This window comes from Gnatocerus cornutus, chromosome 10 (assembly GCF_029298725.1).
Source record: "Gnatocerus cornutus isolate USDA-ARS CGAHR chromosome 10, icGnaCorn1.1, whole genome shotgun sequence".
Lineage (NCBI taxonomy): Eukaryota > Metazoa > Arthropoda > Insecta > Coleoptera > Tenebrionidae > Gnatocerus > Gnatocerus cornutus.
In genome coordinates this window covers 2,690,649-2,716,101 of record NC_142242.1, presented here as the reverse complement: position 1 = coordinate 2,716,101, position 25,453 = coordinate 2,690,649, and the positions used below count along the sequence as shown (strand labels likewise).

General features: G+C 35.9%; 2 protein-coding genes across 6 annotated transcripts in view; both read left to right on the top strand.

Moving 5' to 3' along the window:
- The first annotated feature begins 380 nt into the window (after nt 1–380).
- LOC148167124 (endoplasmic reticulum aminopeptidase 1-like) lies at nt 381–5,358 on the top strand. Of its 5 annotated transcripts, none has more exons than XM_088047682.1 (13): nt 381–707; nt 1,386–1,753; nt 1,803–1,991; nt 2,042–2,327; nt 2,376–2,556; nt 2,605–2,830; nt 2,875–3,278; nt 3,326–3,484; nt 3,528–3,762; nt 3,812–3,995; nt 4,049–4,270; nt 4,315–4,810; nt 4,859–5,358. In XM_088047682.1, the coding sequence occupies exons 1-13, from the start codon at nt 610–612 to the stop codon at nt 5,000–5,002; spliced, it is 3,192 nt and encodes a 1,063-aa protein (XP_087903808.1). In that variant the 5' UTR covers nt 381–609; the 3' UTR covers nt 5,003–5,358. The 5 variants fall into 5 exon arrangements, with proteins under 5 accessions (XP_087903808.1, XP_087903804.1, XP_087903805.1 ...); XM_088047678.1 differs by having other exon boundaries at nt 383–703; nt 1,511–1,753; XM_088047679.1 differs by having other exon boundaries at nt 384–703; nt 1,598–1,753.
- A 12,902-nt stretch (nt 5,359–18,260) lies between these two features.
- Nucleotides 18,261–25,453, top strand: part of Apoltp (Apolipoprotein lipid transfer particle) — a 36,679-nt gene continuing 29,486 nt past the window's right edge. The window contains exons 1-5 of the mRNA XM_088047406.1: nt 18,261–18,442; nt 21,393–21,437; nt 23,281–23,843; nt 24,551–24,987; nt 25,095–25,449. Of these exons, the coding sequence (XP_087903532.1) occupies nt 18,376–18,442; nt 21,393–21,437; nt 23,281–23,843; nt 24,551–24,987; nt 25,095–25,449 (1,467 nt within the window). The 5' untranslated portion in view covers nt 18,261–18,375. The remainder of the gene's footprint in view (nt 18,443–21,392; nt 21,438–23,280; nt 23,844–24,550; nt 24,988–25,094; nt 25,450–25,453) is intronic.

Sequence of the window (25,453 nt, the reverse complement as noted above, 5' to 3'; positions counted from 1 at the left end):
TCAATAGCGGGTTCGTCACGTGTAGGGATTTCTCGCGTGAAAATTATGAGGGGACGGTCGGCATTACCTATTGATGGGGAGTTAAACAAGTATAGGGGATGCAATAGGTTACGTTACGTTTGTAATCGAAAATCAATACTGCATCGGCCACATGTATTTTGAGAGCAGTTGAGGTCAAGCTCGACGCTTAGAAGGTCGATTGGAAAAGCGTGGTGAAGTAGATATAGGTCTAACCAATGAATGTTGGCGTCGCAAGCGTCGCGTTCAGTTGAGTTACCGGCACCGATGTGCATTTAGCGTTACCCGCCAACTAAGACATCGTGCGTCGAATAGATGATAAACAAAGAGATTTCGGTGCTTTGTGTTTACGATAGTGTAAGATCCTGAGCGTCGATTGCTATCAACAGGTACAATACCTAGTGAGTTGATAGCATGTGTATGTCGATCAGTTCCCAAGTTTCGATTTTACCATTGGATAAGTAGAATAGGATAGTTAGTAGATGGTTGCCTCGTTACTAAGGCAAATGGTTGCCTCTTTACTGCATAGTTATAGCAGTTGAGTTGTTGCTATGTAGATATGTTCCATGATTGAGCTCTCCGTATAACACCATGCCCCAAGGTTCTCCTTCACCAGCGGACGTGATCCGGCTGGAACCCATGGGAAGGTTCAAGCAAACCCAAAACGGCAATGTGAGGCTCCAAGGTGGGTTACGTTTCGAATTCTCTCCGTTCCACAACCGCCTCGCAATCCAAATTTTCAACGACCTCCACGCTTATTTCCCATAGATTTAGACGTAATGTAAACTTAGAGCACAAAGTGGATAGTTGGGTGACTCAGTACCAGTCAATTTTATTGCACGACACAACTCTTTCTTTCATATAAATCTATCGATTGCATGTCCGATAAATAGTGAATTTCGAAGCAGAAGCACGTGGTTGCATGCGCGAATTGCGGCCAGTTGAGGCATTTTGCCAAAACATCAACATTGCCGCCCTTTCATGACGGCACATGCGTGCAACTCTCGTAAAAACGACGCAGGTTTCCGGGCTCCGGAGGGTCTGGTGCGGTGCTAAAGTACAGCTTCGTCTAACGCGTCTCATGTCGTTCTAATTACATCAGTTTACAAAACTAAATATATCACGTAAAGTACAACAAGCATCAAAACGCCGTAATTATATACTCTTAATATACATCCAAAGTTTCGAATCAAACTCATGATATCAACACACGTTATGTCGCATTATACTTTCTGACCAAAACGAGGTGTTCAACAGTAAATATAATGTAGTAATAATTGTCTTTCTTCCTCAAGTGCTTAGTTTTTGAGTCCAAATCTTAATCCATCCACTAAGTAGTGTATTAGTAAAGTTATTGTGGAGGGCAGGAATCGAGAGCCCCTGGTTAAGGTTTCAGTTGTTACTGGAGACCACAGCATCGAGGCAGTTGTCTGGAGACGCGGAGAGAGAGTGATGAGCGAACAGGATGTTGACGATGTTGCGTTTCTTACAGGTACAAATCATACCGCACAAATCAATCACTCCATCTGTCAATCATCACCACTCATTCATAATACCTGTGACACAGGCGGTGTTGCAGGAACAGAAAGTCCTGCTGGTGCAACTAAGAAAAGTTTATATGAAAATAATGGAGTCGCAGCGTGCTCCCATAACAGAGCTCTCTGCATCGCAACAGTCGTCTTCGCGTTACTGTTCACTATTGCTGTCATTATCGCGTTCACAGGCCCTCAAAGTGGTAAGTCCAAAACTCTTTATTCACAGTGATATCATTTTATCATCTCCAGATTGCACTTGTGCCGGCGAAAAACCTCCAAATTTTGTCGACGAACATTGGAACGTGACCAAGGCTTTTATTCCTCGAGCAACAAATGGCCAGATCTTCCCTTGGAACAACATCCGTCTTCCTACTTTCGTAAGACCCACGCAATATAACATTACGATCCATCCGAATCTCACTACACTCGAAGTGAAGGGTACGAGCTTATTACTGTACGATTCTCAAAGCTCATTTTTTTTTTCACAGGTCAAGTTTCCATTGAATTCCATGTAGAAAAAGACACTCATTTTATAGTGTTGCATAGTAAGAATTTAACCATTACTGATAAGATGGTCCAAGACCGTAAAGGCCACAACATGAGAATAGCGAAAATGTTGGAGTACACCGGAGCGCAACAGCTCTATATCGAAATGAAGGAGAAGTTTCGAAAAAGACACAACTACACTCTAAATCTTAGGTTTACTTCTAAATTAGGTAGAGAATTTGAAGGTTTTTATATATCTAGTTATATCAACAAAGATGGAGAACGAAGGTAAGATTTCTTAATTTTTTTACGATTTGTCAAACTCGCGTCTTGTAGATATTTGGCTACAACACATTTCGAACCAACTTATGCTCGAGCTGCCTTCCCATGTTTTGATGAGCCAAATTTTAAAGCGAAATTCAAAATGTCTATTTTTAGAGATAGATTTCATATAGCTTTATTTAATATGCCAGTTGTTACCACTGAAGACGTCGGTTTCTACATGGGAACTGGGCTTGTGAGTACGATATTATGAGTTTCCGCCCTCCATGACACTGTCTTTTAGCTGAGAGACGATTTCCAAGAGTCTGTCGAAATGAGTACTTACCTGGTCGCCTTTATTATATGTGATTACACTCACCTCAGCCGACAAACTCAAAGAGGTGTTTCCGTATCTGTCTATACACCCCCTCCTTACATTTCACAGGCTTCTTTTGCCTTGAACACTACGACTCACATTCTGGAGTATTTTGAAGACTTTTTCGGAGTTCCATATCCGCTGCCGAAGCAAGGTAACTCTTAAACTCCAAAGTAACATTCTGAAGTTTCTTTGCAGACTTGGCGGCGATTCCGGACTTCGCGACTGGCGCGATGGAAAATTGGGGTCTGATTACTTATAGAGAAACTGCCATTTTATATGACCCTATAGAGACTTCCACGACAGCCCATCAATACGTGGCGATTGTCATAGCTCACGAACTTGCCCATCAGTGGTTTGGGAATTTGGTAACCATGAAATGGTGGAACGATTTGTGGTTGAATGAAGGATTTGCTAGTTACCTTGAATATCTCGGAGTTGATAATCTTTTTCCCGAGTGGAAAATGATGGAACAGTTCATTTTAGATAAAACACAGCCTGCTCTTGCCTTAGACGCCCTCTCTAGTAGTCATCCGATTTCTGTAGCTGTTCACGACCCCGCCGAGATCGAGGCTATTTTTGATACCATCTCTTATAGCAAAGTAAGGAAAAATTTAGGAAATATGTTTTTTGGAATCGTTGGTTTCAGGGCGCTGCAATTTTATACATGTTGAGCAAATTTCTTCAACAAGAAACTTTACAAAATGGCCTTAATGATTATCTAAATACCTACAAATTTACGAGCGCCGACACTAAGGACCTTTGGAATGTTTTTAGTAGAAATACCAATCAATCTCTGGAAGTTAAGGTGAGGGATCAAACTCGTGGTACAAGTGGTAACTGGTTTTTAGGCAATCATGGACACTTGGACCCAACAAATGGGTTTCCCGCTAATCACAATCAGTAGAGAGGATAATGAAATCGTCGTTACGCAAGAACGTTTCTTGTTGACTGTAGAAAGCATGAATAGTTCCATTAGGAGTTTTCCCAAATCTAAGTACGATTACAAGTGGTATGTTCCGTTGACCTACATCACCAGTAACGACACACAAACCGTTAATAATATATGGATGAATATGACAGACGGTATGTACGAATTGTGCAATAACAAAAGCATTCACAGGTCTTGTTCCAGTGCGCTTCGAATTAGATCCAGAAATACCGTGGATAAAAGCAAATGTAAACCAATCAGGGTTTTATCGTGTAATGTATGATGAAGCTATGTGGAGATCGCTGATCAACGTTTTGCGAAACAACCACACGGTATTTAATCCCGCTGACAGAGCTAATTTGATTGATGATGCATTTACTTTATGCCGGTAACTAATAGTTTAGTTGTCTATCCTGCATTGTGACTTTGGTCCAATTATAGAGCTGGTCTTCTCAACGCTAGCATTCCTTTGGAAATGTCTTTATATCTTTCCAAAGAGCGTGACTACGTACCATGGGCCACTGCCATCGAGCACTTCCAATCATGGAGCCGAAGACTTTCCGAATCTCTAGCTTACAAATTGTTTTTGAAGTACATGCGAAAATTATTGACGCCGGTAGCAAAATACGTCGGTTGGAGCAATCAAGGCTCGCACCTCCACAAGTAAGTTTTTCGTATCACAAAAAGTCTGTTCTAATTTCTGTTAGATTAATGCGAACGGAGATCCTGTCGACCGCCATTTTGTGCGAGCTCAACGAAACCGTAACGCAAGCAAAACAGGAGTTCCAAAAATGGATGCTTCGGAATATAACAATTAATCCTGATCTAAAAGAAGTCGTTTACTCCGCTGGCATCAAATACGGAGGCATGGCGGAGTGGCAACACTGCTGGAATTTATACAACTCTACCACGATACCGAGCGAAAGAAAATTGCTTTTGAAAGCTTTAGGTGTAGCTTCCGATCCGTGGCTTCTTCAAAGATACCTTTTGGAGACATTAGATCGCAACATGGTCAAACCGCAAGATGTGAAAATTGTGTTGGCTGTAGTGGCGGCCAACCCTGAAGGAAGGCTCTTAGCTTGGAGGCATCTCAAAGCTTATTGGCCTACGATGCATTCGTTGTTCGGTAATGCTACCTTCATGATGGGTAGTCTCATATCAGCTGTCACTGCTCATTTATCTACTCCGTATGATTATTATGAGGTGAGCAAATATTAAGAAGTGTTCGCGAAATGAAGAGATTTTTTACAGGTGTCGACTTATTTCAATGGAATGAATGTGGGCTCGGCCACGAGGGCACTAGAACAAAGTCTAGAGACCATTCGGCTCAATATAAACTGGGTGTCGCAAAATGAAGCAGATATATACACTTGGTTGCGTAATTACGTTAAGTAGAAGCTTGTAGGGTTTAATTGTGATGTCTTCGTTCTTTTGATATTATCGTCTTATGTGATCTATTTTTACGTCTATTTTTTATATGTATATATATTAAGCGTGCTATTTTCTGTAAAAATGTTTCGTCAATGTTGATATTAATGTGAATTGAGATATTATTTTTATATATTAGATACCTCTAAAATATCGTCTTCTACATATGAGTGACTATCATCTTATTTTCGATATAGACTCCTCCACTCCCGATATCTACAACACAATCTAGACTATGTATTTAAATTTTTATAACAGCTGTATTTTTTATTATACATTCAACACTACAATGTATGAATGTTCCAATAAAATGTTTTACCATCTTCACGAGTATAATTCCATCCATGCCAACATAAGTGGTTTTAATAAAAAGCGACATACGGCCCTGGGAACGTAATTAATAAGCTTAACGTCTGAATATTTCTGAAATGAGAAGTCATGCATTACTTCCTGTTTTCGGCGAAATTTGGCCAATAAACCGGAGTCGGCGCTCCGGGTCTTTATCACTTCCGATGAGACAATCTAGATGGCGCCCCTATGCATTAATCTCTTTCTTCGAACAAAGAAATTAGTATTCATAAGATTTTCCAACGAAGTTATGCTTTTAATTTGTAAAATAAATATTAGATTTTAAAATTTTGAAAACACACTCTTCCCCTTTATTGGAGGGTCCTGTTTAAAGCATTACATCTCAGTTTTGTACAGTTAAAACGGCTTTGGAGGATTTAATGACTGTTTTATTTCTGTATTAAAAATATGCGCCGGTTTTATAACCCGGTAACTTTCAAACAAGCAATTTTTTAACGCAATTCGAACAATCTTAAAATGGTGAATTAGCAACCGACAAACGGGAAACTCAAATATTAATTACGAAGTTTTATTTCTTTTTAAAGTTATAATTAATACTTTACAGATCGACGCGGAATCGTCATGCAACAAAATCAAAATCTTAAATGGCTAAAAAGGTGAAAATTAAGTTAATGACTTCCTAATTATATCAAGTAGGAAATTGAAAAAAGTGGATATAACTTTTCAATTTTAATTAGATTGCCTTTATAACTAGATAAATAAAGCGCGAATCGCGGGAGCTGCACACAATTAATTAAAAATTTCTTTTAAGGGAGGAAAATGAAAAAAAGTCGGAGATTATAATGTGTTGTGCCTACAAGCTGCAAGAAGAATAATTAACTAAGTCTTGTCTTTTAAAAAAGTGTTAGATAAAGCGTTGGGAGTGAATTAAAAGTTTTTGCTTTTAAAATATTAAATTTTAGGTGCATTGAGTTTCGGGGGTAAACTAATGGAGAAATGCGATACCTCTGGAATAATGGAATGTTAAGTTTTTGCTCTGGAGCACCGAACAATAATATGTATAATCTACGAGATAAAGGAGAAAACTAAAACTTGGAAACTGCGACGTTTTTGCGCGATGTAAGGAAGTTGTATCATTTGTTTATCTCAAGTTTACAATACACACAGTTCTTGGTAGAACGGATATAGTTAATGAACGCGTATTAATCTTATTAATAACGTCAATAAATAACGTTTTATTTTGAGTGAGATAACCGGCTGAGAAGACGGATAAATATGTATATCTGGATCCGTTATTTAAACATAATTTCGTTATCTGCATGTCAACAGGCGAGCAAGGGGAAGATGATGTAGTAATTTATGAATAAGCCACGTCGCCGCCGGAATTAAGGGAGGCAAAGTAATATCCAAGCTCATCGCAATGACCACATTGTCCATTAGCGGCACGTTCGAGTGATTACATTAACAGGTGTAATATTCATCTTACCGAAGACACCTAATCGATATCAGTAATTGATTACATTATAAAGAGTTACTCCGACAAAATTTTACAAAGCTTCACACTTTCCTTAATGAAATGCTCCTCCACGCAATTCTCCAACGTGACACTGATACATTTATTCACTTATTCTAATAACACCTACAGACATAATGGCAAAAACCGCTGATAAATATGCTACTTAACACACAAATTATCGCTAATTTCTGCCCCAATCACCGCCGCAAAACTACCGCATGTACACGCCAGCCAAGGTTTTATTTGATTAACGAAGAAGACACGATAACTGCTGCTAATGGCAAGGGAGTTTCAATTTTCTATATTTGCACGTTCATCTGCAAAAACATCACCGATATTTTCATTTTATTGTTGCAAGCAGCAAATTTATTGTTTTTTATTATTAGTGTTTAAACAATTAACAAATTTGACCTGACAAACGTTGATTTATATGCACGTATTGTGAATTAGAGCCATGAAAACACGAAAAATCCTTTTTATTATTCATTACGGACTATAAAACAATTAAACCAACCAACAACGGGTTTAAACTTCCCGCAAAATCTCATCCATTTAAATTCACAAGATTTTAACACACAAGGTGACAAAACTGACTTTTCCTACCAGTTTTCAGAGTAATTAAGTTTTTTGTTAATATTTAACGTCTTCGCACAGACTATGACAAAACCCGCGGAAATGTATAAAATGACTAACGTTTTCCACTTAATTTGTAATTAAAATACACACTTGGATGTGATTGGAATCGCTCCGACTTTTGATTGTTCGTCATAGGATTTTGCGTGAAAAATGTTATCTTTCAGAGTAATCATCTCTTTAATTTTTTTAGTAACTGTTTAGATATCGATCAGGACTTTATTTATATACAGCTGGTCCGAAATCTGTCTCAAAACGTCGCTAAGTTCTTTATCTCTTGTCAACATGTCCTACAATTCTGTCCGTGCTTCCGCCTGTGTGCTATCTGATGGTAAACCGTGAAACTTATTTCCAAACCATCATAAATCGCGTGGTCAAAGTAGGTCCCTACAAAAACTGTCACTGAACCGAATAAATTAGTAATTTTCGAAATCTGTCAGTAAAAACTCGCCCATAACAAATTGCCGCACTCCGTTCAAATCCTAATTAAACAGTCGCTGTAAAAATCTCTGCTTAAAGTCGGTTCATCGACTATTCCTCTGCCGTTAAATCACTTAATTAATCATTAAAGTTGGATGGTCAGACGGTTGCTTGATGTTTATAAATGATTAATTTTGCTTGAAGAAAGGTAAACAGTGGAAGTCACTTAATAACTCCACACCTATTGTTTTGACGTGGGTCAATCAAATTACAATGACAGTTAAAAAACTTCAAATATCTGCACACCATTATTGATTAAAAGTATGACCTACTCTTGCTACAATAATTTCAAGCAAATTTCCGATCGTAATCTTGTTGATGTACCGTTTAACATGACAACCACTTAGTTATTAAGCTCAACATATTCGATCTCGATGCGGTTCGTTTATTGTTGGCAATTTCCTTTAGACACTGCATCTCAAACAATTAAAATAAATAATGAGAAGAGCTTTTTAATGTTTTGTTTCTTATAAAAGACACCCCACATTAAGGTTGCATTGTTTGAACTTCTCACTTAAAAAAGTATATTTTAACTAAATCCGCGGGGATTTTTATGAAGTGACGACTAAAAAACGGATAAGCTTGTCTGGGCTTTTTAACAAGATGTTACTTCTTAAATGTTAAATGAGCTTCAACGCTGAGGTCACTTTCTGGGCATTCAACGGTGAAATTTAAAAATCAATACTTGTTTCGATAAATAAAAAGGTTACAACACGTTATTACAGTCGTTGTGGAAAAGGGGTGATAAGACCTAATTGGAATTTGCACCCCTAAATATTCGTGACATTCAACTTCTTTTTAAAGATATCATAACTAGTCCCTGAAAGAAAATCTTTATCTTCTTTTAAAAACTGCGCTTTGCAGGAGTTTAATTACTGAACTCATTGACAGGATCAAGTTTTCCAAATATTGGAGTTCTTTGTTGAAAATCTCGGATTTTTCCGTCGAAGAAATAGAAGGACAACTTTATGGATTTAAGTGTCACAACACACTAACATCTTTCTCTAAAATTTGTTAAATGGATCACATCGTTTCAATAGGGGACTCAGTGATGTGAAAAAACTCGTATTCTACCCACCGTCCGTCGGAGCTTTGCTATGAAATTTTACAGCGGCATTCGTGGTATTATTTCCCATTTCGCCATATTCATGACTTGAGCGGCTTTAAAAAATAGTTTCTAAAGAAAAATCGCTAAATCATGGAATTATAAACCTCGTTTGGAGGGAATTGCAAATTTAATACGTATAAAAAGAACTTCTCCTGGGTAAGAACCGAAAATAATAATAAGAAAGCCGCTATAGCTCAAAACTGGCCAAGATCAATGTTGTGGAACTTAATTTATCGGTCACACTTCATAACACTTCTTGGTAGACGTAATAATTGTTTTAACGGCCCTTTCGCATGTACACGCATAACAAATGTTTTGGAAAATACCCGAAACATGTTGAAAGTATCTAATATCAAAGCCTGAACATAAGAAAAACGTTGGAAAAAGTCTTTCAAGCATTAATTTTCGTGAAAACCTGGTTAAATTGAGTGTTTAATGAACTGAATCTTCGTTATAATTGCTTTGACAAAAAAAAATCATTCAAACAGACGTGAAATCAGCGTAATATCAAAATCAGGTTTATAATTATTTTACTACAGGTTTGAGTTTTAGTAACGTCTATGTAAGTATTTATTAAAAACCAATAAATTACTTTCCAACATTTCTTGTTTTGCGAACAACACACAGCAGAAAAATTACGTTTTATGTTATTTCCCGAAGGAGTTAATCTCGTGGGGTACTGGTATATAACAAAAATGTCCGAACATTAGAGTTATAAGACTTGTTTACACAACTGTAAAATATACTATTGGAAGCAACTAGAAAATCAAAATGATCAATACGATAGCACGCCAAGGGAGGATTAGAGACATTTGAGATAATGGATTGATTTTATAATATAATAAATCAAACTCGTATTTATTACAGCAATAAGTTTGCTTTAGGGACGAGTCAACATTTCAGATTTTAACCGACAAATCCGTATTCGTCCTGCGTATACGTGATTCGTGTTATCATTTTGTTCTAAAGCATCTTGTTGCTATCTCGAAGGTCTATAATTTCTTATAAATACGAAAAGGTATTTTTATCGCAATCAATGAAGGAAATCGTTACACAAGGATTTTATCGCGGAGAATCGTGCCTCTGTGGTTAAAAGTTACCGAAACAAGTGCAGGAAATAAAATCCTTTGTGGAATAAGCAGATAAGAAGGATGTAGAAAAAAGGTGAAATTTTGGAGGCGCGTGGATGATCTTTTTGATTGTCGTCCTTTCAACCACGGCGCATAAAAGACCTTTTAAAAATGAAAGTTTTTAATTCTGCAAAAACTTCTTTCAAAGCCTTGTAAAATTTTAAATAAACTTGTGCTTATCTTTTAATGTTTATTGGGGAGTTGTTTCAGTTGGTTATTTTGAAAATCCATAAAATCTGCTGTAAATAAACCAATCATTGGGACAAAACTTGTAAATAGTGCTTTGTTTGAAAAGTACAAATCAATAAAGGAAGTCGTTACATGCAAGTTTAGTCAATGAAAACGTGCTTTTATGCGAAACAAGTGTAGGAAATAAAGTCCTTTGTGATAAGGGGGACATTACAAAAAAAGGAGAAATTTTATTGCGGCATGTGAATGATCTTTTTAATTGTCGTCTAGTGGTCCCCTTAGTCACGTTCCCCGTGGCAAAATTCAATTATCTTCATTCATTTCTGAAATATCAGCCAGGGGTTTCAGATTATGGCGGATAAGAGTTCACTAAACACGGCCATAAATAAAGCCGGCCAAAAAAAAAAACACCCTGTATAGTTATGAAATATTACGAGTGCTGAATCTAGAATTTAAAAAAATACGTAATTAACAAAATGAAGCTATCGTAAATTGGTGCATATGAATAGAAGAAGAGAAAGTCTTGGTGATTGGTGGTTTAATTTTGTGCTGTGTCCGGAGTTCCATCGGGTTTTTCGCTTCGACTTAAATAGTTTTAATTGTCTTGTTTGATATCCATGACACTGCTAACGTCGTCGATCCAAAGCGAGCTGGAGGCGCTAGAGGATGAAGTTTTCCATCTTTGTCGATCCTGAATGGAGTGTGCTTGATGGCGTTATGCTTGGTGTGTTTCTTTGTTTGTCAATTGTAGTGCTTTATGAGATGGAGTTTTTAATAAAAAGTTACTACCCTTCAATTTGGTAGAGGATTTAAAGGGCAGCATCCCCTTCTTAATGCTTGAAGCCTTGAACGGTTCAATTAATTCGAATAGGGAGAACGCTGCCATTACAACAGTCGGAGCGATTATACGCGATATTGTAATAACATGTACGGGGTGTGGTCAAGAATTTCCGTAAATTCCAAAGGAACGAAAACAAACGATGTTGCTTTAAAACGTAATGACGGACCTAAAGTGGTGCTTAGGTGCGTTAATTAATAGCGCTATGATATTAGCATGAAATGGCTGATATATGTATATTAGTTAGGGGACGAAATGGAAGTATGGTGGTCGGAGCAATCGAGTGGAGAAGTCCATAAGTTATGGAATCCTAAATCAAAATCTGTCGTGGGGGTGGATGTAAACGCAAAAGAGAAAATGTGGGTCATAATTTAACAAAGATATAGTAAAACAAAGCTGTATAAAAATTTCTAAAGCAACCTTGATTTATCAGACGGGTCCCAGATTGATAATTAAGCGAGTTTATTTGTAGAATTAACCCCACGTCCGGGTCAAAACAAGTCTCTCGCCGCAGTTCTCATTCATTAGTAACTCTTGTCGCTTTTTACAGCTACCCAACTTTAAACATGAATCATAAGTAACGTGTAACGTTCCGAGTGTTACCCGACCCGCTAATAATTATATTAAACGTTTCATTTTGCTCGGAAATTAAGGTGTAAACTGAAATACTACGCGCCACCAGGTTCGTGAACTTAGCTCTTATATTGCAATAACTTTATTTACGTTGCGTTCTTACCTGATTTTACTGACTGAGTAAACACATCCTATTCTACAGGTAAAGTTACTTTCCAAATGCCTCAATTTTAGTTCCAAAGTTTTCACAAGAAGAAAACAACGTAGTCGAACTATATACAGACGCTCAAACCTAATATTATTAAACAAAATTTCCTGAAACTCCTCCAAGCTTTCATTTTTAACAAATACTCATCTCTGTTTACACTATCTATAACAACCGCGCCGCAAATCGTTTCGAGAACGTGAAAATTCGTTTAAAGTGACAAATTTCATTTTATGAAATAAAACTACTCGAGCTTGAGTTTCGATGTGAAAGGTCGGTACTTACAGGAAGCAACAAAAACTGTGCAGAGTACTTACATTAAAGGATTTAGTCATAGACTGAAAGGATAAAGTGTTACTGGAGTGTTTTATGCTCACAAAATCGTGGGATGTAATTAGTTCTAGAATTATTGATGAACTAAATTGACATGTTGTGGAGGCTTTCATATTTTTTTTTGTTCCTAAGAGTGTTAGACTGAAAATCACTAATCTAAAAAGCAAGGTCACCCACCCAAATATTAGTGCACATTAAATTGGAACTTTTCCTGGTGAACTCTAACTTACCTTTGGAATTAGCAGCAGAACAGTGGCTCTGCACGCAATCGATTGAAACCAACTTTATCTATATAAAAACTGTCGCCCTAAAAAGTTATAGTCCTCCAAACTTTAGACAAACATTTTTTACTTTCCAACTTTCGAAGGGTTTATAATAAAAATTTTAAATTTAGTACACTGTCAACATCAACAGTCAATATACCCACGTTCTAAGTCTTAGTAAACTGCTAAACAAGTTTCTTATTATTTTCTTGTAAGCTCGGCTAAAAATTTAAAAAATTAACCGCTTCATTCTGTCGCTATAACTTGCAATTTGAGTTGTGCAGTGATCTTAACATGTACCTGCTTTGATGTCGAACTTATTGATAAAGTTTGATGCAGCATGTATAAATAGAGAAACGGAAACTGCTCGCTTACTGCTTGCACTTGATCAAATAAAAAATTAATCAGGAAACTAAACTAACCACGCTCTTAGCATAAAGTTTTTAAATCGAGGAAATTTAATGAAATTATCAACTAGACGAGAAAGTCGGTCGCAGATATAATTTCTTTTCATTGTTGCGTAGACTCTTAAGTGGGGGTCGTTAGACGTCTAGACATTATTTTATGGGGTTGACGAACAATTGCTTTGATTGTTGTGTTGGATTAAATCGGTTATCCTGTTAATAAATTAATTAGAGAGCTTGGTTTCGGAATTTCAATAAAAGTAACAATTAATAGAACAATTGGGATTAGCCAGAGAGCATGTTGAAAATTGATTTGTATTTGGTATAAATTGATTTGCAATCAAGAGCTGTTAATGATCAGTCGTGCGTCACGAAACTGATTATTATTAATATATGTAAGTCGAGTATTAGTCGCTCCATTATCATAAATATGTGGAGGGTATCTAAAGGGTTCGACAACGTCACCTTGAGAAACCCCTCAACAACGTGAGCAGGGTAGAAAATTTGATTGGTTTAAAGTACTTTATACAGAATTTACAAAAGTGTAAAAAGTCCCAGACCCGGTAATTTGGGGCAATAGGCTGTGAAACCGGGATATATAGAGACACGGTGATATAGGGAAATTTGTCTGGAAAGTTTTGAACAGATGAGCAAACGTAAATATCGTCGGTGATATTATTTATTTTGAGGCGTGGAGAATACAAATTGGGCAATATTAAAATTTGATACCTAAAATGGCTAAATGCAATTTTCACGAAGAAGTATCGTGTGTATTGTGTTAAAGTTGAAATATTCCATAATTCAATTTATCTCATGTCGCATACGTATAGTTCGTTTTTATTGTCGGAGACGGCAAATGGCGCGGGCGTTAAGAGAAACTACGATGCTTCATCCGATATGATCTACGCAAACAATTTAAAAAGCAGACATTGACGACTGATGTTGGGAGGATCGTTATAGGAGTTCACATTTCACGCAAGCTCCGTAAAGTTTGCAATTCAGGATCCTTCCTCTTAATTACATAGCGACACTTTAAGTAGATGTCCTCACTTACAATCATGTGAAAGCGCTCAAATTGCCGGTGTCGGACTAATTTCTCCTTTTTAAACTGCTCAAGTCATAAATTCTTTGTTATCATTTAAAAAATTAAAAGTCACCAGCAACCCTCCAAATCTGATGCAGCTTTTGTGATCTTAAGTGTAAACTCCCCACTGGGGTATACTTTAATACATTCTCTGATTTTACTAATTAATAGAACCGCGATGTTGTCAGATGCCTAACTTTTATTGGTACTTACCCCGACCAGAATAAAATTGCTTCGTGGAATATTAATTACATGTAATAAAAGCCCCGCTCTTTGTAGACAAAACTAATTTATTTTCACTCAATTATTTTTAGTAATTAACAGTTTGAATACATAGGTGGTTATATCCAGCACCTCTATTAATTGCGACAATGTAGCGAAATTGACTGACACGCTTCAGATGCATTTTAAATCAAAAATACAATGAAATCGATAAATATTAGCTCAGAATTTCCAGCTCAAAATAGGTGTTTTTGTGGTCGACAAAGCGCAATGTTGCCGCAATTTTCATTAGCAAAACTGACCACAATTAGCAAGAATTCAATTTATTGAATAGACTCCGTTAAGCCACTCGACATTCTAAAACTAAAAACATGCTAAATTTCCACTTAAAGTTTAACATTTTCTGCAAAGTGAAATTAATGAAAAACTCGTGTCTGCGCGCATAATTGCGAAGATCAGAGTGTTGCACTCATAGATCATTTACATTTCAATTACGTGCTATGTAAGTCTCTTGTGCATTCAATTTAAATTTGTGACGCCATTATTAGAGAAGTGCTTTTTCTAACTTTAAATAACTTGTCCTCCCATCATATTATGCACGATTTTGACTTGAAATTACTCCAGTGGAAAAAGTCTGCAACTCTGCATTGAGTGTATAACAAGAAGCTGGATTCCGACTAATGCTTCAAAGACGTTCTAAAGCAAAGTCAAAAAGCACGCCATGTTCATACAGTGGCACAGCCACCGCATCCTAACCACCAAAGCGAAAGCAAATCAACAAAATCCCAATTTTTTAAAAGATACGTTTCAATACCATCAAAAACAAATTTTACTAGGAGCTTAATCTCCTCGATTGCGTCGAATGTAAATAAAAATAAAAACATTCCCTGGTGTTTTAATTAAAGGTGCAATTTTAGAAAATTGCCTTCGGCCAAAACGCTGCTCGTCATTATAGGAAGTAAATATAACTTCTTTACTCGATTTTCCGGAATTTACAGGCACAAAAAGGATAAATATTTTTTGAGTTATCCTCTCAACTGCAGCACTTTCAATTTCAATGACTCCCTCTTGCAAACTGGTTCACTTTTTGCAGACGTACTCTGAAGGTCGTTCGACTGGTTTTTTACCTTTCATCTGTCAGATTGTAAACATTGCGGTTTTTACTCATGAATCAGTTATTCATAGTAATTGTAAGACAGCTTTTGATGGCGCATGAGTTAAATGTACGCGCGAGCTATCATGTTTACCCACCACATTCATAATGAATGACTGAAGTGTCATTTTTTGAGTGTCGTACCCGCGCTTTGCAACATAATCATTTTAACATATTCCACGTATAAGAGGGTGATGATACCCTTAAGACGGCATTAAGAAAATTTAGCATCCCTTAAAGCGAAAACACCTCTATAAAGTTTTTATTTGTTTCAGAAGTGCAAATTTTTGTTCCCACCAGGTATTTATTCTTATCACAAGAGTTATGCAACGGAAATTACTCTTAAAATAAAGCCTTCGTAAGGACTACATTATTTGTTATCTTTATTTTGATAAAATAAGAAACGAGCCACTGAAACAACAGAATAAAACATCATTATCGCTTAAAACAGTAGAAACCTTAATAAAACCTAAAAGAAGTGGGGTTTTAACTTTTATAACATCGAGCCATGACCTAAGTGACAGGATCATTTTAACGGAGTTGTGAGAGCTATTAATGTCTCTCTTTACACAAGTGAACATCGAGTGAAATTCTTTTGTCAAATTTTTTAATTAACTTTATAGGAATGTGTGTACAATGGTTATATTTGAGGTCGGCAGGATCATAAAAAGTTACAACAAACAAAGCACTGACGAAAATAAACCGAGAGCTATTTCCAAAAATGGAAAATTAAACCATGTAACGGACACGAAACACTGATTTAACGGAATATTTCCGTCAAAAACAATAAAAGGTTGGCGCCGATGGAAATTAATTGAGAGAGATATGGATTAGGTACTGAGCACCTTTTTGTCAACCGAGTTGGTCTTCACTTTAATATTTTATCAATGGTTAATTAAATGAAATGAAATTAAATTGGACAGTAATGAAAACTTCTCACTACTTTTTTTTCACCAGATTCTGTTACAGCGTGAAAATTAACAGCTTCATTATTCGTCAAGAAAAAATGTGAGACAGCTACGACGTTCCGAGAGGACAGCCTCATGTTATTTTTCCTGTAACAGAATATATTTCCCTAATGGATATAATGGTTGCTTGGATGAAATTATGTAATAAAAACTCTTGTTTGTTAGTAAAGCGTCGATAATATTTCACGTAAGGTCACAATTATGAGAATCTCTTGTTACATCTTGGAAACCGAAAACGAGTATCCTATGTCCAAATTCACGAGTTAACATAATTCAGTTGTGTCCCAAGCCGTGTGGCAAAAATCAGAAAACACGGAGATTAAAGCGTCTTCTGCAGATCCGCGCATTGAGAAAATTCACATTGTAAACTGTCGGACCAACGGATACATTGATTATTCTTGTAAACGGCGTACCACGTGCACTAAATGTTCTTGTCGGTTACATTTACTCGAACGAATTGATAGTAAACAGCTTCTTTGTTATCAAAAAATACTTATTTGTTCGTGAAGTAATCTAGTGAGCTCTTGAAATTAGCAAACGTTTGATTAGCTGGGAAAATAGCAAAGTGAAATGGCTGAAGTTGGGGGAGCTCATATGTCACAAGTTCAGTTCATTCTTTGATCTTTGCGATTCTGCGAGCGGATGACATCAGATGGACAGCTTGCATCATCAAAAGTTACATTTGTGTAGTTGCAGGTTTCAAATACCATCGTCCCTTTCATTTTCCCATCAACTCAAAAAATGAATAGGACGTGTTAAAATAAAGTTGAATAACGGATTAGCATATTGCATGCGAATATAACTAGAAAAATATTCAGAAATATATCTTTAGTTGGGACAATCTAAATCTTTTAAAATGTAAATTATAATATCTTGCTTTGTCAAGGCCATCAGAGTTAACGATTTTTTGATAAGCTTAACGTAGAACGAAAAACAAAAGAAAATCTGTTTAGTCAACAAGTAATTAGATTTTAATTTATTAGGTAGTAAAGATGACCTATTTTCTTAGGAAAATGAGATCAGATTTTAAGTAAACAATAAAAAAACGCTGCTAGTTTCGTCTAAAGCACAGGAAATTCGATAAAACTCAGCTCATGAGAAGGCAGATTAAACATTCATTTGGCAATTTAAGGTAATTGAATTAGCAAACTGAAGAACTGTACGAGAACAATGTGCATGACTTCTTTGCGCTAAAACAAGAACTGCACCATAACAAAGTCTGGTGGAAAGCACAAAACGAAGTTTAGAAACAAAAGGGAAAAAGAGTGAATCTCGTTTTTTTTAAAGCAGTGTTGCTTGAAATAATTATAAATAGTATTCAATTATTTTAAATTTGGCGCTTTTAAGGAATCCGGGGTTGTTTTTGTTTTGAGGTTTGGAATCAGCTATCCTGTGAGTAATTTATTTATTGAAAATTAGCGTAATCCAATCGGATAAATACGTTAGAGAGGTAGCGATTAATAATTTCGAAACAGGACAGGTTGTTGTCTATACAGCCGTTTAGAAATACATTAGAAATTAATTTCTAATAGAACAGGCCATTAGGGTGATTTACGAACATTTAGATAAATACAGTTATCTACGCGGGTAACGCTAAATTCTTCGTTTATCTCATCGTAATACATCAATTGGTGGTTTTTCAATTTTTACAATGCATTATTGATGAGTTCTATATTTCCGATCTGCAGTTTTGTAACACTTCCAGGATTTTGATTGGAATAACAAGTTTGCGTTGAGTGTATTGTAACCTTCGCCCTCTGAACCTCTTATCAATTATAGATTTTGGGGCCTTAGTGACCTTTGAAATAGTGAAGATGCGATTACGAAGTCATTAGTTGTCAGAGGATTGTTGGGGATTGTTGTGTTTGATCGCAGTCAACGGATGAGAAGTGTTTTGTGCAGTTTTGTGATACCGATGCCAGTTTTTCCAGAATGAAGCTCTTCTTTCGGCTGACGTTAGCTTTTCTTCTAGCGACAACGTCGTTGGCTCAGCAGCACAGTAAGTATAACCCGGATATTCATTTGTATTATTCGAAGGAACGTATAAAACTCAGATGCCTTGACTAAACTAATAAACAATAAAATGAAACATCTCGCTGTCGCTACCTCAACACTAAACACAAATTTAATTCCAGTAAAAATGTCCATAAAAGAACAGACTCCGGGAAAACGTTCCGCGCTTTTGTAAGATTGCTTTCTCCGAGTTTTATAAATACCTGTAATAGCTATCTCTTCTATGTACAACATACAGTACAGAAACATTACTTCTTTTTCAACTTGTTTGATAGACTTCGTCTACTCGGTCTCGATATAATTTACATATAATCTCACTTCAGAACTTTCACCTAATGTAAAACTTGATATTCTACCTGGAACATTAGGCTTCTTATAACTTCATCTCGTTTGTTGCAAACAACTAGTCGCTGTTGACTTCTACCTTCTATTCTCTCTGTTAATTAGCAAGAACTTGTGTTAAGACATTTATATCTACGTATAAACAACCAGATTAAACCAAAATTCTATAACAAAACACGACATGAAAAAAGTCGCCTGTCCTTTGTATACTTGCCGACAGAATTCAATTATAATTCTAATCTCCGTTAAGAATTTTATTTACATTCCACACAAACTCAATACATTCAAAATGACGTACAATAAAAAATATGTCTATCGTTAAACGTACTCCGGCTCTCGTCGAAAAATTTCTTATCTAACAATAAAAATATGACGGATGTCCGCTTCGGCAGTAATAGCGCAACCTGGAGCTAAATACGTTTTTGTGTTCCAAATAAAGATTTACTCCACGGGATCCTTCAACAAGCTCATCATTCATGCTATACGATAGCAGGCAGCAATTGGAAATAATCGCATCGATTTGTATTTTTCTCCATCACAAAACTCGAAATCTGTTTAGCTATATTCGCACCTAATTGCCTAATAAAATCTATTTAGAACTGTTGGTAGTTAAATCTAACGGTATTAAAACGTTTAAGGATATAATCAGAGTAAGTGGTAGAAATTTTGACCCGGATTAGTAATGTTAGAGGTCCGTGATACTGATAAGATTACCCAGCTTTAACGAAAATAGTTTCGTTTTTTAACAGCGGTAGCTTCTTTAATTAACAGTTTTCAACCTGTTTCCAACACAACAAAAATTTTCCTTTACGAAAAACATTGCACGAACGACTGACTGCAACTGAAACGCAGTTATGAATAATTAAAAAGTTAATTAAAATTATTTTAAGATTTTGTTTAATGGACTCGTTCTTTATACTACTTAATTAAATTCAAATAAAAACTACTCAACTGTGTTATTATGACCTGACTTGCGTACACAAACTCGCTAATTTTTATGAGTATATTGACATTCATTCTAGTCAACAAGTATTTTCTCCGATTGAGTATTTGACCAATAATCACCTATCGATAACCGTTGATACGATAACGATACGGATTTTTCCAGGAAAGCTCTAATTACTTTTTAATTACTACATTTCATAAATCAATAAATAAGGAAGTTTGCTTCTGTTATTGACATGAGTGCAAACATTTTAACCCATAATATATCCGTTTTAAATAAAGAAAATTTGCTGCTAACATGTGTAAATAGGTACTCACCCCTATTTTGTTAATGCAAGAAACTCGTTCATAGATCTACGCGATCTGCGGACAATTCGTCAAAATCTGGAAGATTTTAAAGTGATTTAAAAAAATTTATTAAGAAAAATAAGGTTTTTGCAGTCATTTCAATGACACCAGTATTGAAAAACTTCCAGTTATATGAACGAATATTAATTATGCAAATGAAAAACAGTCGCCCTTGCAATTACTATTTTGTTAAATATACCTTAATGGATAGATTGATCAAATTTCAACCAAAGATATGAAGATGAGTTTTTATTTGATTGCTTGATAGTTTGTTGAGTATATTAGCTTTCGCTCTATTTTTAGCCATTCAATGACAATATAAAAGTTACGTGTGGAGTATCGGAAAATCTACATTAGAAACAGTGTCGGTGGTAATAATATGATAATGAGTTTATTTCCCTAAAGTGAAATTGAAAGCTACAACCAAAGCGAAATTGTGAAGATTAAGATGAAGTTTTAAAAATAGTCTAATTGATTTTAATCTCGGCATTTCGTAACGAATCAGATAATGCTCATTTCGTGCGGGGTTAAAAGAAAATATTTTTGTTGAAAATCCTCAAATGAAGCTTAAAGCATAAAACAATAAACAGCAAACAAAAACAAAATTGTGGATTTAAAGAGACGTATCTGTGTTTTTTGTATGGAATTTAACTTGAAAGAATTAATGACGCTGTGTTTAGAAAAATGTAATTGAGATTTAAAAAATGGAAAGAGTAGCCGCTAATTTAATTTTTCAGTTTTCGAAGGGGAAAATTAATAGTGTGGTTTAGATTTAATTTGTACCAGAAAATTAAAATGATAGCAGTTGAGTGCAAATATTTCGTTCTTTCGCAATATTCTGATTTAGATATGAGCTTTATTTCCCAAGAGCGACTTTTTGCTCGTTGAAATAGAAAAATTTTGCTTGAACAGTGTAATTAAAGAATGGACAACAGTAATTCTATTACCGCTGAATAAAGAAAGGTGTATACTTTAATTTAAAATTTAGAAAAAGTTTAGTCAAGTCAGAGCGCGTTAGTAAAGAGAAAAACGTTAATTGTCCCGTAATTAAATTAATTAGATTTTATTATTTAATTGGTGTGTAAGAGTTTTCTTTAAATATTCACCAACGTAAAGCCTGAGACTTGGGATTTAATAAAGGACTCATTATAACATAAACGAGATATGACCATCTTGTTTATTGTATTAGTGCAACTCCTGTGGAACAAAAATCTACATAGTTGGTTAAAATGTAGTAACAGAATTAACTATGTAATAAATATTAATCTCATAACTAACTATGTTCCTCTTTCCTCTTGCAGATCCCTTGAAAGACCCGAATGTTTGCGGAAGACCGATTTGTAAAGGTAAGTCTATTATTATGGGAGATGTTATTAATAATTTAACCTTCTACAATAGTTAATACCTTACACATAAACCGCAAAGCTAAATTCGAGTTGGTTCTCTTCTTGAAATAAATTGTGGGCTTACGGAAAGCACTTTTAGTGGAGCCAATTAAAACTGAAAATTCTCTATTTCACGCTGCCGCCGTGCGACCGAATCTACTAAATGATTCAGATTTCTGTTCTAAGTAACGACACATGTGCATAAACTGTCACCAAAAGAAGAAATTTATTATATTATGTTCATCTTGGAAGTTTCTTGATACCAAACCGAGATTGTTATCCTCTCAAAATTGGTTCTTTCTGCCCAAGAAGAGTATTTTAGTCCACTTTCGGATATTTTTCGTGCAATAACTAGTTATGAATGTTATTCAGCTTTTACAAAAACTGAACAAAACTGTCTCGTATAAAAAGTTTTACGTGACTGTTGGTCTGAGTTGTAAGCGTAAAAATTAGGTAACAAAACATTTCCCGTCAAATGCCTGTATATCATGTCACGTCACATAATAAAAGAAAGAAAATTACACTGGGGAAAGTCCTTTTTAGGGAAAAGACGTCGTGGAGGTGCTGTCCACGTTTAAGAAAACTTTTTAATTGCAGCTATCTCACATAATTAATAAAAACATTTTACCTGGATTTGTTTTAATAAAAATAAAGTCTCTGCTTTAAAGTGGTTAGCTGATAAAAATGAGACTTGATCCCAAAAAGTAATAAGTTCATCCCCTAACAGAAAGTTTTGATAGGTATTTTTAATGTGAAAGCAAGTGAGAAAAATTTGCTTATTCTCCAATATCCCACGAATTTCTTCTAACAGATTTTCGCTATCTATTCATACACCTATATTCAAGTTATCTCTAAAAGCTCACTTTTATTTCCTTTCACCCCTTAAAATTTCAGTTATTATCTATTTTGCTTTCTTCAATTCCAGATTCAATACATTCCAAACGTGCCTTTCCTGCAATATAGACACTATTTTACACGGCTGTGCCCCATCAAGTTCCTACATTATTAAAATTGTTGCGGAGGGATTAAATATGCGACGGATATCATTTTTTAATAACATTCTAAAACGTTTTTAATAAGCAGTGACTCGATTAATATCATAACACCAGCGAATTTCTTTCCCCGAATTCCAAGTGAATAAATATTTATTTTGTAGTCTTTGTGACAATGAAGCTTAATTGCAATTAATTTAATGATTAAATACTTGTGAGATGTATGTTCTCAAAAAGTGAAAAATGCACTCGTCCTGTTACTTTTCGTAGCTCAGTTGAGTTTTCTGTTGTCAAAGTGCACAACTCCATTAGTTAATTTAATTACTTACTTTGGGAGTATAAAATGTATAACTGCAAATACTTCAAAGACATTTGATGTTATTTAATAAAGAAAAAAAACTTTGTGAAGGCATTCGTTTGAAAGGTTATATCGAGTGTAAATTAAAAGCATATTTCTTATTAAAAGTTGTATATCTTAATGAACTCTTATTACCGTGAAGATGAAACGGCGTTTGCAGTTTTCCGGAAGCAATTCCGATTCAGAACTGTTTAGGGGTTAATTGATTTTTGAAAAGAAAATTTTGCTGAAAAACTTATAATTTACGACTGGGTAGGTAAGCATTGTCAGCAGATCTGTGAAGAGTAATTAGTGGTGCTTTTTGAGCTTAATTTGATGGTTTTTAAAAGAGTAGGGTCTCTGTTTGCAGTGTCCGGACAAGAGTACGGATAAATTTATTTGAATTAGCACACTTATGTTGTTCTTTGAATACAAATACATCTATAATGGGAATTCTAAATGATGGCTGTTTCAGGTACCGGAAAATTCAAATACGGTCCGGGCACTCAACAAAATTACAAGTATTCAGTGGACGTAAGGTCGTTCTTTAACGGCACGAGCAAGAATGAGTCAAGCTTGCATGTGGAAGGGACTGTGACTCTAAATTTCGTAACACCTTGCGATGGACTCTTGACCCTATCCGATCTTAAATTAAGTGAAAACCCTTCTAAGAACGGCCAGGAAACTTCACCGCATGCTAATAGTCAAGAATTTTCGGATATGATAAGCGAATTCTCTCTGAGATTTTCATTTAATGATGGGATTATCTCTGAGATATGTCCACAAGAAGAAGAAAAAAATTGGGTTTTAAATTTCAAGAGAGGTATCTTATCTATGCTCCATAATACGATGAAGAGGTTCGATTTGGACCACTCCACCACCGAGGACGACGTTAAGGGCCGATGCCCTACGCAATACGCTGTTCAAGGAGCCAAGGAAACCAGCCTAATTTTGCACAAGACTAAAGACCTAAATGCCTGTCAGAACCGTGCAAAACTTCACTCCATGGTTCAGTCCGTCCCTTACAACTTCCGACCGGTAAGTTCAAAGCAACATGAGAGTCAAACTAAAGGAAGTAATTTTAATTGAAAGCAAAGTTACTTTTAAAAATGTTTAACTATTCCATTGGCGATATCTTAACGAGGTTTCGTCGTGTTTCTTCAAGCGTGTTTCAATTTAAGGTGCTTCGCGCATTAGAAAGTATACAAAAACCACTTAAAACTGCTTCCGAGGTTTTTATAGCAAAATACGAGGACCATTCGTAAACTTTATGACAAAGTTTTCAAAGTTATTCTCTCGAACTTTATACAGCGCAAATGTAGCATCGTTTTTCACGTGCAACCACTTGTTAAAATAAGCGCACCTGTTTGGATAACCCCCTGTATAAATAAGATTTTCCTCGCGAGTATTGTAGTTATAGTTCGCTCCAAGTTCAAACTGAAATTTTTGTTCATTTACATAGTTAATTGTGTAATATAATCTTGAATATGGCATTTTCTTCGTCTCTAAAATTTTCATCACTTTCGGCGTCGCTCATCATACGAACTCTCAACATTGAACATCTTAATTAATCCTATTACGGATTCATCTCTGAAACTTCTGGAAACAATGTTATCATTAATTCTGGCAGTTCTCGAACAATACGGTCCAGTTTTTGTTGACTAAATATTTGATTTTTTCGGGATGCGGGATAATTCGTCCATTTCTGCTGTGTGACGATGGGAGTTATCCGGTGATTGTTTCAGGAATTGCAGGAAGGGAAGAATTTGCTGAAGTCGTCAAGTAGATGCGAAATGTCGATCGATCACAACATCTACAACGAAATCACATGCGAGGAGTCTCACGTTTTACAGCCATTTTCTAATCAGGACGCAGGTGCCACCACCATTGTTGTGCAGAGATTGATTCTGCTCGGTGAAAGTGCCGAAACACTAGGAGAACAATTGGAGATATCGAGAAGGACTTCTCTACTTTTCGACCACGTACCTTCTCCTAAGCGCACACATGGAGAAATGAAAGCATCTAGAGACTTGATGAAGGAAATGTGCAAGCAGAGTACAGATGACGTTCAAATAGACTTCTCGGATTTATTCACGAAATTTATTCAAACCTTGCGGCATCTTTCCTACACCACACTCTCAACTCTCTATAGACACGCTGGCCCGACCTGCCCAACGGGAAAGTATGTTTGTTCTTTACCTAATTTATAAACCAAATTTGTTACATTTGCTCAGTTAAAATACAAATACCGGTGTGTCTCAACGTTTAATTTTTTTTTTTTGTCGCAAGGAAACACATACTGGCGGCATTGCCTTACGTCGAAAGTACGGGATCGGTGAAACTCATGACGGAAATAATGACAAAAGGGGAAGTCCCGGAAAGCGTCAGTAAAGAGTGGATGATGTCGATGGCGTTCATTGCAAGACCAGACGACGAAATGATGAAAGCCGCGATGCAACTATTGGAAAAAAAGCCTTTCGACGCCAGCGTCGCCTTTAGCGTCACTGCGTTAACACATACGTATTGTTCTCAACGTTCTGATTGTGCTCAGGATGAATCAGTTAATAAAATAATAGTCGAAATAGAGAACGTGATTGTTAGAACTTATCGTTGGAGACATTTCGACCGGAAGAATCAGGATAAAGTAT

Excerpts from the sequence above, each read along its gene's own strand:
- LOC148167124 (XM_088047682.1), top strand. The coding sequence starts at position 610 with ATGCCCCAAGGTTCTCCTTCACCAGCGGACGTGATCCGGCTGGAACCC. Across the intron at positions 2,328-2,375 it reads AACAAAGATGGAGAACGAAG|ATATTTGGCTACAACACATT; the intron begins GTAAGATTTCTT and ends CGCGTCTTGTAG. Across the intron at positions 4,271-4,314 it reads CAAGGCTCGCACCTCCACAA|ATTAATGCGAACGGAGATCC; the intron begins GTAAGTTTTTCG and ends AATTTCTGTTAG.